This window comes from Bubalus bubalis, chromosome 22, assembly GCF_019923935.1.
Source record: "Bubalus bubalis isolate 160015118507 breed Murrah chromosome 22, NDDB_SH_1, whole genome shotgun sequence".
Lineage (NCBI taxonomy): Eukaryota > Metazoa > Chordata > Mammalia > Artiodactyla > Bovidae > Bubalus > Bubalus bubalis.
In genome coordinates this window covers 35,928,241-35,942,111 of record NC_059178.1, presented here as the reverse complement: position 1 = coordinate 35,942,111, position 13,871 = coordinate 35,928,241, and the positions used below count along the sequence as shown (strand labels likewise).

Sequence of the window (13,871 nt, the reverse complement as noted above, 5' to 3'; positions counted from 1 at the left end):
TTTGCCCCTGCTCTTTGATTTTGTTTCATTACTTAAGTTCAAAGATTTTATTTCATCTGTCACATTTCTCTTAATTTCTAAAATCTCATGAAAATTGGAGGAGTCTACTCTTCCTCACTGAAGTTACATTTCACTTTTAGATGTATGTTTATCTCACAAACTCTTTTCATTTAGAAAAATAGAGGGGGAAATCTCTTTCTTCACAATTACAAAAATCCCCAAGTCAATTCTGCATCTCTCTGTGAAAGCAAAGCATCTGTACAGAATTCTAGAATGAAAATGAAATAATATGATCTGTCTGAACTATTTTTTTTTTTATGTAAAAGCACCATGCAAATTAGCCAGGATCCTCTGTCCATGGGATTCCCCAGGCAAGAATATTGGAGTGGGTTGCCATTCCCTTCCCCAGGGTATCTTCCCAACCCAGGGATCGAACCCTGGTCTCCTATATCACAGGCAGATTCTTTACCATCTGAGCTATCAGAGAAGCCCATAATGAGCTATGCACCATGCAAACGTATAGTGGTTGCTAATCAGAGGAAAGCAAGGATGTAAAAGATGTGAAGTTCAGTAAGGGATTTTCAGTCATGGCAGCACCTCAGAATTCACTGGGGAGCTTTTAAACAGTGCTAATGCTGTGCTTCACCTTGAATGATTCTGATTTAATTGGTTTGGCTTTTCTTTCTTTTTTATTTTTAATCTCCTCTATGATTCAAATGTGCAACCTGAGTAGAGAGCCACTGGATTAAGTATTCTTTCTGGTACTGAGTTAATCTCGTTTCTGTTTCTAGACAGCCAGTAACCATATGAGATCAGGTTGATTGAGGAGGAGCAAAGCTTAAGAAACACTCTTAGGGGTGTTCTCCAATGTATATGTCTATAATGGGGTGTGATGCTAAAATGGTCATAAAGAGAGACACTTGCTAACATAAGCCAAGGAAGTATGTGCTGGTTTTGAGAAGGGATAGGTACACCAGTGAGAAAGGGAGGGAGTTCATGAGTCTGACAAGTTCACAGACAGGCCAGTGACAGCCAGCCAGGGTAAATATGGCTGATCACTGGCCTCTATTCTGGCCCAGTTTTTACAGTGTAGGTTATCTTGATTATCTTTAAATTTCACTGAAAATTTGTGCATCTTTCTATCCTGCTGTGTTTTGGCTCTCTTGGAAACTTGATTCTGAAGACAATGTGGTAATCCTTACCCACATTATTTCTGCATATAATAGCAATTTTAGATGATGTTGATTGAACATTTAATAAGAGTGTTTTTCATGCATTATTATTTTGTCATTTAATTATGATCCAGTGAGATAGTTATTGTCCGTATTCTTATTTTAGAAATCAGGAAACTGAGGCTTAAAGATGTTCAGTAACTTGCTCAAATTCATATAGCTAGTTGACAAACTAAGCTTATGACTCCAGATCAGGACTGTTTAACTATCCAAGCTCAAATTCCAAATAACTATGCATATTATCACCATTTTGTGGTGATATAAAATTTAGGGATAAGAATTTAATCTTATATTTTTAAGATTTAAAATTTATTAAATTAAGCCTTAATTTAATAATAATTTAATTGTGCTTAACAATTAAATGAAATATTAATTAATATTTTAAATATTACACTAGTAATTTAAATATACTTAAATATAATGTGCATTTTTTTTTTTATTTGTATGGGTTACTAGAAATGTAAAATGTACTGACTTTGTGGTATGGCTGTGATATAGACCAACCATGTGCATTTTTTGTATGTAGGAACCCATTAGAGGACACACTGGTTAAAAATTAAACATAAAAGGTAAATAAAAATAAATTTTATGTTTATCGGTTTCAGTGTGTTTGAAACAATAATACAATCCCTTTTTTTTTTTTTTTTTACAGAAATTGCATCTGTGTAATCAGGATGAAGAGCACATGCCATCACAAGATTATGTCCTTACGTACAACTATGAAGGAAGAGGGTCTCCAGCCGGTTCTGTGGGTTGCTGCAGTGAAAAGCAGGAAGAAGACGGCCTTGACTTTTTAAATAATTTGGAAGCCAAATTTACTGCCTTAGCAGAAACATGCACAAAGAGATAATGTTACAGTGCTACAATTAGATATATCTTTGTCAGACATCATCTTTCTAAAAGAGATATTATAAAATTCAATTTATTTCTATATATCTAGCAATATATAGATATTATGAATATTTATGAATTTTTCTAAATTTTAAAAATTATGCTATCTACCGATTTGTACTTTCAAGCAATTTGCCACTGATTTTTTTAGGAAGTTAAAAATGTTAGAACAGATTTTCCCTCTTTTATTACTGAGTAAATAGTCAACCAGGAAATCTCATGCTATAGCATTGGATTTAAGGTCTATAAAGGACCATCTCTCATTTACAAATATGTTTTCAGTAAATGCATTGGCTAAATATTAGTCCAACAATAGAAACTTGTACTTGATTGAATATAGTAGAACAGCTTTCTGGACTAGAAATTCCATTTTTGCTCCACAGACCTTTCCCTGAGATTCAGGACTACTCTTGGTAACTTGTCAGTAATGAAAATTACACTGAGAAAAAGTTGCTTTTCTCCTCTTGAGAATCGTACTTTCATATTTTCATTTGCATGTTTAGCACATGTGGCTCTTTATTTTTCTACTGACAGTAGTCATTTGCAATTAGAGTATCTTATTTTTAGATGGACTGTGATTATGCCATAGAGTCAATCTGAAAAAACACTCCCTTTGTTGTTATGGTAGCAATGAGTATTAACAGGCATTTGTATTTACTACTATTTTCAAATAAAATACATTGTTCCTTATTAAAGCAGGTAAATACTACACAGTGCTAGAAAGAATCAAACAAATATAGGGAAGGAAACTTAAACCTTAGGTGCAATTTAACATCTTCCAAGATGCTGCTTAAATTAGTGCTTCTCAAATTCGTTCATGTGCTAGAACCTCTGGAAAGCCTTGTAGAATTCCCCAAGGCAAGGATGTTTAAACTTTAAATAATTAGCATCTGTTCTTATGATAAACCTAATATCACATTATTGTATACTTACTTCAAATGATAAAAAAAATAGACAACAAATAATAGGTATCACTAGTTGAAAAAAATTTTGAAAGAAAATACTTAAGGTTAAATTAATTTAAATATTTTGCAACTATGAAGAACTGGGACCTACTCCCCACCCCGACTCTTGTCAAAAAAAAGAAAAAATTCTTTATTTGACTTTGGAGGCAGATTTGTTGAGTTAGCCCAGGAGGTAGCAAGGTTCTATAGGAGCACTGTTCTGCACATACTGCTAACTGCTAAGTCGCTTCAGTCGTGTCCAACTCTGTGCAACCCCATAGACGGCAGCCCACCAGGCTCTGCTGTCCCTGGGATTCTCCAGGCTGGAGTGGGTCGCCATTTCCTTCTCCAATGCAGGAAAGTGAAAAGTGAAAGTAAAGTTGCTCAGTTGTCTCCGACTTTTAGTGACCCCATGGGCTGCAGCCTACCAGGCTCCTCCGCCCATGGGATTTTCCAGGCAAGAGTACTGGAGTGGGGTGCCATTGCTTTCTCCGGTTCTGCACATATATATCATTTATTGATTAATATTTGTATAACCATTAATCAATGCAACATCTAAAACAAAGTAAAAAAGCAAAGGAGAAGATACTACTTTTAAGTGTGGCTGGGGTATGGTGTGTCCTCTGATAGGAATACAGGGTCTAAAAAATAGAACTTATGTTTGGTTCTTAGGTGCTGCATGATAACTAAGCATATCAGGAGATAGTTATGTACATTTGTGTAATGTTTAAAATCATATACAGCTAATTAAGCTTTTTTGGTTTCAGTGGAAAGAGGGGAATTAGGTGAAACTGTAGATTTGCTTTTTGGTCTCTTTTCTTATCCACGAACTGGGAGCAAACGTGACTGGCTAAGTTTCCCTCCAGCTAAGGCTCCTTGACTTCTGGTGGCAGGTTTCCAGAGATGAAATGTTTTTTTTGTGGTGCTAATATTAAAAACTTCTTTTAACCTAATTCTGGTAAAAATAAATCTTCTATCACCATTTTCTTTATGTCTCCCACCGATCAACACTTTGAAAAGTTTAGAGCCAAATAATCATGTTCTCTCAGTCAGATTTTAACAGGTAAAGGGAGCTAGGGGTTGGGGGAGGGCATGAAAATTTTACATAAGTGAGTTGTGACTGTCCTAAGATCCCAAATCTATCACTTCTGCAGTGGGTTTTAATCTGGAAACTATAAAATGTCATTTTCCTAATCACTACCCTGTTTTATTTATTTAAAAATTTTTTTTGGATGTGGACCTCTTTTAAAGTCTTTATTGAATTTGTTACAATATTGCTTCAGTTTTATGTTTTGATTTATTTGGCCACGAGGCATATGAGATCCTACTTCCCCTACCAGGCTTTGAACCTGCACCCCCTGCTTTGGAAGGCGAAGTCTTAACCACTGGATTGCCAGGGAAGTCCCTCACTGCCATGTTTTAAAGAGACATAGACATGAATCAAGGAAATCAGCCATCAGGCCCACTTTCTTTCATCTCTCTCCCAAACTTGTCACTAACACTTACCTAGCAAATACTTCAGGCTGTCAATCACCCTTTAGTATGAATTACACTTTTTATGAGTTTGCTTTATTAAAATTTTTAAAATAATAGAAGAATTAAGAATTTTGAATTCATGAACGAAAAAGATCATGTGGTCATTTAGGAACACAGGGAACTCCAGGAGAGAGCATGCCTTAGTGGGTATTTGCACATAGAGGAACATGAAAACCCAGGCCTTCAAGGGCAAAGAGAGAGGCCACCAAAAGGACATAAGTGGGAGTAAAAGCAGCATTGTTTGCTTCTTAAATTGTCCTAGGCCAGGCCCTCTCTTCCCCGTTTTTTCCTTAGGCCAGTGGCAGCTGCCATTTGGTTTTGGTGAAGTATCACTGAAGCGTCATCAAGCCTTTCTCTGAGCCTCACCTTATATAGAGTGTGGAAACAAGAGAGCTGACTGCCTGCTGAGTCTGAAGGCATTTTCAGGACTGGCCGAACTGGTTGTGCAGGACAAACACAGCGTCCATGGGAGTCGTGGGATTTCTTATGCCTCTCTGGGTGGGTCTCTCTAAGATAGCAGGTCTTCCATTAAACGGGTGTCTGTGAATTTGATGCTCCATTTTCTGTTTTCTAATTTGCTCCTGAAATCTAGCTTCTTAGACATGCTAAAGAGAAGTTTTCCTTTGAAAGCCTTAGTTTTAATGTAAACATTTTTAACAAAGAGTATTCTTCTTTCCTTTTATATGTAAGGTGAAAATTAGGCTATTTTAGTGTGAAAGGATGTATCATTTTGAAGCTTTCACTTTTCTTCCAGTGAATGTTCTTGAATTTTTATGGCAATGTACAGATCATTTTTCTTATTTTTGTAAGGAAGCAGCTAACTATCTGTCTAAAAATGCAGTGAGGTTTTGCAACCTTTTTAACAGAGCTTTAATTTTGTTCTTAAAAGAAGTTACTTTGCTTTTAGAGGAGCATAGCAGGTTAAAATAAGCAAACATTTAATGTGTAAAGCAATATTTACAGATATGAGGTGTGTAATAAAGCAATGTTAATTTTATTTCTTGTCTTTGCTGTTTTTAGAGATTAAATTATTCCAAGATGGTCATGTTGCAAAATTGTACTTTAGACTAGCATGGAAACAAATCCTCAATAATAGGTTCATTTTAGTTACAGGGAAATACTTAAGAGAAGGGATCAGTACCAAATCGTTAGCATTGTTATACTATTTGGGAGGAGATTGCTATTTAGAGAACAGCTTTCCAAATATCTAGCTGTCTGCTCACCATCTATGTGTCTATCAGCTGATTTTGACTGAGTGAAGTATTATAAGGTTGTGATTGCAGAGTGTTCCAGAGTTAATACAGTGATACAGTATTCTTGCTTGGAGGAGCAGTGTAGTCAAGAAAAAATGAGTTATAAAAAAAAGGTGATATTTCTTTCTTGGTCTGTCACTTATAGGATGCATGCCCTCCCAGCTTTAACCACAAATGGATTATATAGTTATGTGCACTTCACGGCAAATCTTTCCCCTGGTGTGTGTATGTGTGTGTGTGTGTGTGTGTGCGTGCACACACATTATGCTTCCCCACAAATGTAAGACTGCCCATTTAAAGAATGTGTGGGTTGTAGCAAAATCTTTCAATTTTAATCTAAGATTTCAATTTTAAGAGCTTTTATTGTGGTCATTATTTTTGTGAGTAAACATTTAACTTTGACAAGGTTCCTTGAATTTTGTTTGTGACAGCAAAATATTGGATAAATTCCAAGTGTTCGGCAGACTTGGTTTGGTTAGATTTTGGGTCACAGTGGCTGAGAAGCATGGAATCTAGAGTCAGAAGGTAGATTGTTTGAATCTGAATCCTGGCTCTGCCACTTGCTAGCTGTGTGACTTTAGAAAAGCTATCTCCTCTCAAAGCCTTAGTTTTCTTATCTCTAAAATGAAAAAAAAAAAAAAAAAGCAATACCAACTTTATGGAGTCATGGGGATGATTAAATGAGTTAATATATTTAAAGCATGTAGAACATTGTGTGTGCTAAATCGCTTCAGTCGTGTCCAACTCTTTGCGACCGTATGGACTATAGCCCACCAAGGTCTTCTCTCCACGGGATTCTCCAGGCAAGAATACTGTAATGGGTTTCCATGCCCTCCTCCAGAACACTGTATCTAGTAAAACATTTATGAATGTTAGGTATACAGGAGGTAAAATTATGTAGTTGAATTTAATACAATACAAAAGTTAATGGTTATATAGCCGAAAAGGAGAATGGGGGAAAGACACTTATTTCCCATCTGTAATTTGTGCTCATAATACACAAACAATTCTATAGAATTTTTTCTTTCTAATAGTATTTTTTATTCCCCAGCTGCCATTTCATTTAAGCAACTAAGTCCTTCTGTGTTTATTAGCTACTCTGTAAGTGTGCCAGAACATTAACACCTAGAGACTCCAGTCTAAGGCACCCAGGTGACCATGATCAGAGTAGGAGTTTCCTTAGTGACCGCTTGAGTGCTTGAGTGAGTTGATGGCCGACCACCAGACTCTCTTCCTACTCAGTGCCGCTTAGTACTCTGCAGGAGTGATGAGGCTTAACCCCAGAAAATAGCTGAAGGTCAAATCCCAAATGACCGAGGCTTATTTTCTGCCACCTTGACTCAATAATGACTTCAAAAAGAAATTGGAAATAGAAAAGTAACAGATGTTTTTCTGGAATTTCTGGAGACGTTTTTAGGTTTTTGGTACTATTTGAACAAGGAACTGGTAATTGTTGAAAGCCAGGGAAGTAAGTATACACCATATTTTCTTTATCCATTCATCCGTCCCTGGACTTTGGGTATTTCTGCCTCTTGGCGCTTGTGAATAGAGCTGTGGTGAACGTTAGAGTTGAGGTTATCTCTTCAAGATCATGATTTCAGGGTTTTTTTTGGCTTATACAGTAGTTCTGTTTTTAATTTTTGAGAAACGACCATATGTTTCTCAAAGCAGCTACACCATTCAGCCTTAAAAAAAGAAGGAAACCATGTCGTGTGCTACAGCACAGACGAACCTTGAAAACATTATGCTAAGAGAAATAAGCCAGACACGGCAGGACAAGTACTGCACGATCGTATGTATGTAATGTATGGAGAGGAGCCACAATCACAAAAGCAGAGAGTAGAATGGTGTTTGCTGGGGGCTGGGGATGGAGGGAGAAAGGGACAACTGCTGTTCAATGGATGTAGAGTTTCCATCATGGGGGATGAACATTCTAGAGATCTGCTGTACAACACTGTGCTCACACTTAACCATACCACACCGTATACCCAAACATAGGTTGACGGTACATCAACCTGTCAACCTGAGAAAACACCACATTGGAAAAAATACCCGACATACTTCTCTTCAAGAAAAACTGGTTTCAGGTGTGATTTCCATGAGTCTTCAAGGTAGGAGAGGCTTGGTGTTCTGCCCTTGCCTTTGATTCCCAGAATCCGGGGCCGCTTTTAAGTATCTGTAAAATGGAGGACACACCCTTCAGTTACTCACACATCTGCTGTGTTTGAGCAAAACCTGAAGACACCTGCGGCTACACAAACACATGTGCTGTGCCAGAGAAGCACACTGTTGTTCTAACATGTAACTTCAAAAGCAGAAGGCTCTTTGGAGCCCATTAGAAACAAGATAAACATTGGCAGAAATACATGCAACCTATGCTTATATAACTGTCTCTCTCCTGTGCACAGCAGAACCATAATGGGAGGGAAACATATACATGTGGGATATTATAAGCTAGTAATTTATGTAAGGGAAAGCTAATGGATGTAATATTCTAGAAGAAACCTGAATATTTGTTACTAAGTTCCCACATATTTTAAAATTGATTTTGTTATCTTTTTAAAACACATAAAGTAAATACAAGCTGTGTGAAATGTGTCTACACAATTTTTTTTTTGGTTGGAAAGTATTTGTTTTATTTTCATTTTAATATTTTAGCATTGTCTTTTAACTGCTCGATGGCACCCCACTCCAGTACTCTTGCCTGGAAAATCCCACAGACTGAGGAGCCTGGTAGGCTGCAGTCGATGGGGTCGCTAAGAGTCGGACACGACTGAGCGACTTCACTTTCACTTTTCACTTTCATGCATTGGAGAAGGAAATGGCAACCCACTCCAGTGCTCTTGCCTGGAGAATCCCAGGGACGGGGGAGCCTGGTGGGCTGCCGTCTACGGGGTCACAAAGAGTCGGGCACGACTGAAGCGACTTAGCAGCAGCAGCAGCAGCAGAAAAAAAATGAAATTTTCTTCATGTTGTTTTAACAGTTGTACGTATTTTACTTTTAAAGTCTATGAACTAGTTAGTGGACAGTATTTTAATCTAGTATACTAAACTTTCAAGTTTAACATTTAGCAAAATTTTGCTTCACAAAGTCACTTTGTAGAATGACAGGAAATATATACAACTTTGAATCCATATTCAGACAAATGCCCCTTTCCCTTCCTCAAATGCTGTTAAAAAGTGTAGTATAAAAGTTTTAGTTATGAAGGCACTGCATAATTCTGTATTATATGGCTAATGTCTTGATTAGCAGCAAGAGTGATGAGAATAGTCTACATTTAATTTACTGGAGCATAAGAAACTTTTTGAGGAAGGACTTAGCTCTCATCAAAGAAAAAGAACCTTTTGGCCCATTTAGTTAATGCATTCCTTTTCAAGATTGCTTTTAAAAAACCTCATCTGAAAAAGCTGTCTAGAATATGTCTACCACAAATAGTGTCTACACATTTTTAAAATTATTAATAAAAGACAGATTTTCGGGTTACCTTATTAGATGCACTGCCTGTATAGAAATAAATTGTCTGTGGTGGTGAATCGATTACCGGTTGCAGCCCTGGCATTCTGGCTTATAGACTATGAGAGTTTCTCTGATGTGATGTGACAGGTTTCAAGCAAAAGTGCAATTTCACAAAGATTCCTGATACATTAAAATTTTTGTGTTTTTTTTAAAATCATCATAGTAAAGTAGATAGAGAATAATATGTTTATTTGGGGAAATAGAGGAAAATTGCTTAAATCTATTAGGCATAGAAAGAAAAAAAAACAAAGCAGAGAGAAAAAAAAGGTGATCTGAATTTTATTAGAAGCACATTGGTTTAGTCACTTTTTTTTATTCTGTACTTTTAACTTGATGTCTTCAGAATTAAACTTGAATACTTTCCTCAGTCCAATTCTCAAAACACTGTACTCTTCAAAAGGAAGCCTTATTCACCGCACCCCCTTGATTCAGAAAAATCCTACATGATTTCGAAGGAATTCTGTTGTATCTGTGTAAACCTAGGATACAGCTAATATGCATGATCACAAATCAGATGTAGAAAATATGTCAACTTTTTTCATAACTAATTAATAATTTGTCTTTATCTTCACACTTCCCACACAGCTTAGTTAGCTGGTTGACCATAATAAAATAAAAATGAACATTTTTTTTTTCAGACTAAAATGAAGGTTCTCTTTCACTCATCTATTCATGGATCCTGTCCAAGTTTCAGAGAGTTTATGGTACTTCAAGCAATTAAGGATCAGAAGGAAGGGTTTCTCTCCCTGAGATCTTCATATCCAGGGTACACTCTAAGTTTTTCAAGCTATTTTGCTCATCCTTGAAAAAGTTGTAAGTGCTTGTTTTCTGACCGGATTTGTGAAAGTGAAAAAATGAAAGTGTTAGCTGCTCAGTTGTGTCCGATTCTTTGCAATCTCATAGACTGCTGGTTCCTCTGTCCATGGGATTCTGCAGGCAAGAATACTAGAGTGGGTTGCCTTTCCCTTCTCAAGGGGATCTTCCTGACCCATGGATCAAACCAGGGTCTCCCACATTGCAGGCAGACACTTTATTGTCTGAGCCACCTGGGAAGCCTCTTTCTGGCTTTCAGTAGACTAACTTTCTATCTCCAATCTATATACCAACACTTACACCAAAGACGTAGTGACAGAATAAGATTACTGTCTTGATAGATGAGCCAAAGGGAAGCACAAGAAAATAAAACAGGAACACAATATATATATATATATATATATATATTGTGTTCACTATATATATATATATCACAATATATATTGTGCACGTATACACAAAAAAAACATCAGGTTTAAATTTGATGCAATGCATGTTCTAAATTTCTACAAAGATTTATTGGCTCGTTACAGGAAATTATTTAACTTGCCATGTAACCCAAAGTATTTAAATTCACTGTGCTCCAGTTGATTGTCTAAAGTAAATCCCTTCCTTCACTCTCCACTTCCCTCCCTCCCTTCCTTCCTTGTCAGTCACTAAATCACTTACAATGATTTCTTTATCAACTACCACATGCCAAGCACAATTCTAGGTGCTAAAAGATATAGCAGTGAATAAAACGGCCAGTCTGTGCTCTCATGACAAATCCCAAGAAGAGAGTGGAGATAGATAAAGAATATGTGTAGAAATACATGCCACACAGCAATGAATGATGTAAAGAAAAAAGAAAAGCAGAAAAAGGGCATACAGAAATATGGGAGATTTTTATTTTATTAAACAGTGGTTGAGAAGGTCTTTATGTTAGGTGATATTTGAGCAACAACATGGAGGAAGTGAATGAGGAAAGCCCTGTTGAGTGGGCAGGGGAGGGCAGAGAATGTTCTGGGGAAAGGAGACAACTCACAGATGCTCTGAGGCAGGATTTTGCTTGATGATGTGCTCCATACAGCTGGTGCTGCTGAAATTGAGTGCAAGAGAGGAAGGGTGGGAAGGTTGAAGAGGGGGTGTCACTTTGGGCTCTGAACCTATGAGGATGGTTTGGGGTCTTGCTTTGAATAAGGCAAGAGCCCATTGGTGGGCTCTCAGAAGAGGAGAGACGTGAATTAGAACAACAGTTCCTACTCCGCAGGTGAGATGGAGACTCATAGAAAGGGGTTTCTTCTTCCTCTTTTCTTCCTTCTCCTCTTCCTCTTCCTTCTTCACTTTCTTGTCTTTTTTAAAGTTCTCTTCCCAGCTTTTCCCTCTTTCTCCTTTCTTCCTCTCCTTCCTGCCCGCCTCCTCTCCCGCTGGCTCCTCTTTCTCTTTCTTGTCTTATAAAGCCTCCCCAAGTTAGATTTGAGTGGCCTCCTAGCTTTGCCAGATGACCTCCTCACATGTCATCATGGAGGCTCCCACGTGAGTGACTCTGGAATATCACAAGGAATATATAAAAAGGCGTGACCCAGCAAGTGTTTCGGGGAGCCGAAGTTGCGAATATCAGCATTTGGCATCTTGGTTCTCTTCTAACATTGGAAATCTAAATCTTGTCCTCTAACATGTCTTTACAGACACGACCTGGTTTGATTCAGATTTGATGTTTGCCCTCCAGCCTGCTTACCTCATCTTTGAATGTTTTGTTTGCACCCCAAGTGGATCCATTTTTGCTACAATGCTTGAAAAATATTCCTCTTAAACAGAGCCGGCATGTCCTTCCTAATCCGATGTCATGATTTGGGCTCTCCATATTCCACAGTAGGTTTTCGATTTGTCTGTACAACAGTCAGACAAGTTTTCACAGTAGTAAGAAAGGTAAAGGACGTAGATATGTATGATCCAAGGAGCCTAGCAGATAAACAAACATACAGAACCATCTTCTTGATGATTTGGCAGGTTAAAGCCAGGAGCTCAAGGAGATTAGATTTGGCAATTTATCTTTTATTATAAATTAAAAATCACCTTAATTGTGTTTACTGACATTCACTATAAAAAGACATCAGGCATTCATCCAATTGCTTTACTACAGAGCTAATTTTATCTTTGAGCTTATTTTATGTGCCCAAATAATGTTTAGATAATTTTAGAAAGGCATCCAACGTGACTAGTGTATAATAGAGTGATTATTAATCCACTTTATTCTTAATTATGTCAGCTCTACCTGAACTCGCAGTTAACTTACTGTTTTCTTTTTTTCCCCCTTTCCTCTTCTCTGTTTAAAATCAAATGCTTTATATAACACACCATAAAAACTCAGTGCAGTTCATGTGTGGTAGATAGCTATTTACAAGTGCTTTCTTCCTACTGCTGCTGCTGCTGCTTATACCAAACATGAATCAAATAAATGTACTGGAGATGATTTCCATGAGAAAATTAATTTATTTTTCATACCTTGTCAACATTAGGTGAAAATTTCAGTTTTGGGCTCTGGTCTATATTTCTAAAATTCTATTTTAAAATTAACAAGGTTAAGATTTCAGAATAGAGACCCACATAAGTGATGCTTTTCCCTGTTCCTTTATTTTCTACTTAAAATTTGCATGCATGAGTGCTAAGTTACTTCAGTGGTGTCCTACTTTTTGTGACCCTCTGGACTGTAGCCTGCCAGGCTTCTCTGTCCACGAGATTCTCCAGGCAAGAATACTGGAGTGGGTTGCCATGCCCTCCTCCAGGGGATCTTCACGACCCAGGGATCAAATCCATATCTTCTGCAGCTCCTGCATTGCAGGTGGACTCTTTGCTGCTGAGCCACTGGGGAAGCCCTTCTTCCTAAAATAAGATTTTCTAAACATGTAGATATTGACCACATTCATTTCATACCTCATACCTCATTCATTGATGAGGTGACTTTTTCCCTTCCCCTTCAAATTTAGGCAGTTTCAGAATCCCTGCATTTTGGACAGTGGGGATTTTTTTCCAAGTAAAGTGTATTTCACTACAACATTTGAGGCAGGAATAATGGACAGTTATTAGTGATATCAAATATGTTATGTTATTTGAGGCAATTTTAATGGGAAGCTTTCTTTTCTATTCCTTAACAATAACATTACATGGCAAGCTGGAGTGATTTCTTGACCTGGAAATTTTTCAGATGAATTTTGCAAAGTATTCTTTTGGAAGTGATATACAGTTCTTGTAAATTTCTTGTGGGAGATTTTACTCTGAACGAAGTGAGAACCCATTGGTGGCTTTTAATCAGGGGAGATCTATGAGATGTGCCTACCTTACTGGACTGCTCTGAGCTTGAACTGAGCCAGTGCCTGTGAAGTACTTAGAACTTTACCGGGCACTGAGAGAGTGTTCAGTGAATGTCAGCATTTGTCTGATTATTTAATATGACCACATCTAGAGTGAGATTTCGGTTTGAATTCCCAGCTTCATCACTTTCTAGAATCCCTCAACTTACGATACTGGAGAGGCCCTGACAGTGAGTTGAGTGACCTTAGTATCTGGACTCCGACTAATACATAAGGGGCATCAATTAGCACGTTCCATTTGGATCCCTAACTTTTATCACTGTGTGTGTGTGCTCAGTGGCCCAGTTGTATCTGACTCTTTTGCAATCCCATAGATTGTAGCCTGCCAGGTTCTT

The 13,871-nt window shown here is 37.5% G+C and overlaps 1 protein-coding gene across 2 annotated transcripts in view; it reads left to right on the top strand.

Moving 5' to 3' along the window:
• LOC102414570 (desmocollin-3) overlaps positions 1–2,811 on the top strand; it is a 53,444-nt gene extending 50,633 nt beyond the window's left edge. Inside the window, exons 16-17 of one of the 2 annotated variants that reach the window (XM_025273215.3) lie at positions 1,759–1,801; positions 1,885–2,026. In XM_025273215.3, coding sequence (XP_025129000.3) covers positions 1,759–1,785 — 27 coding nt within the window. In that variant the 3' untranslated portion in view covers positions 1,786–1,801; positions 1,885–2,026. Of the gene's footprint in view, positions 1–1,758; positions 1,802–1,884 lie in introns of both variants that reach the window. The other variant, XM_006080220.4, reaches the window with a different exon arrangement.
• The last annotated feature ends 11,060 nt before the right edge of the window (positions 2,812–13,871 follow it).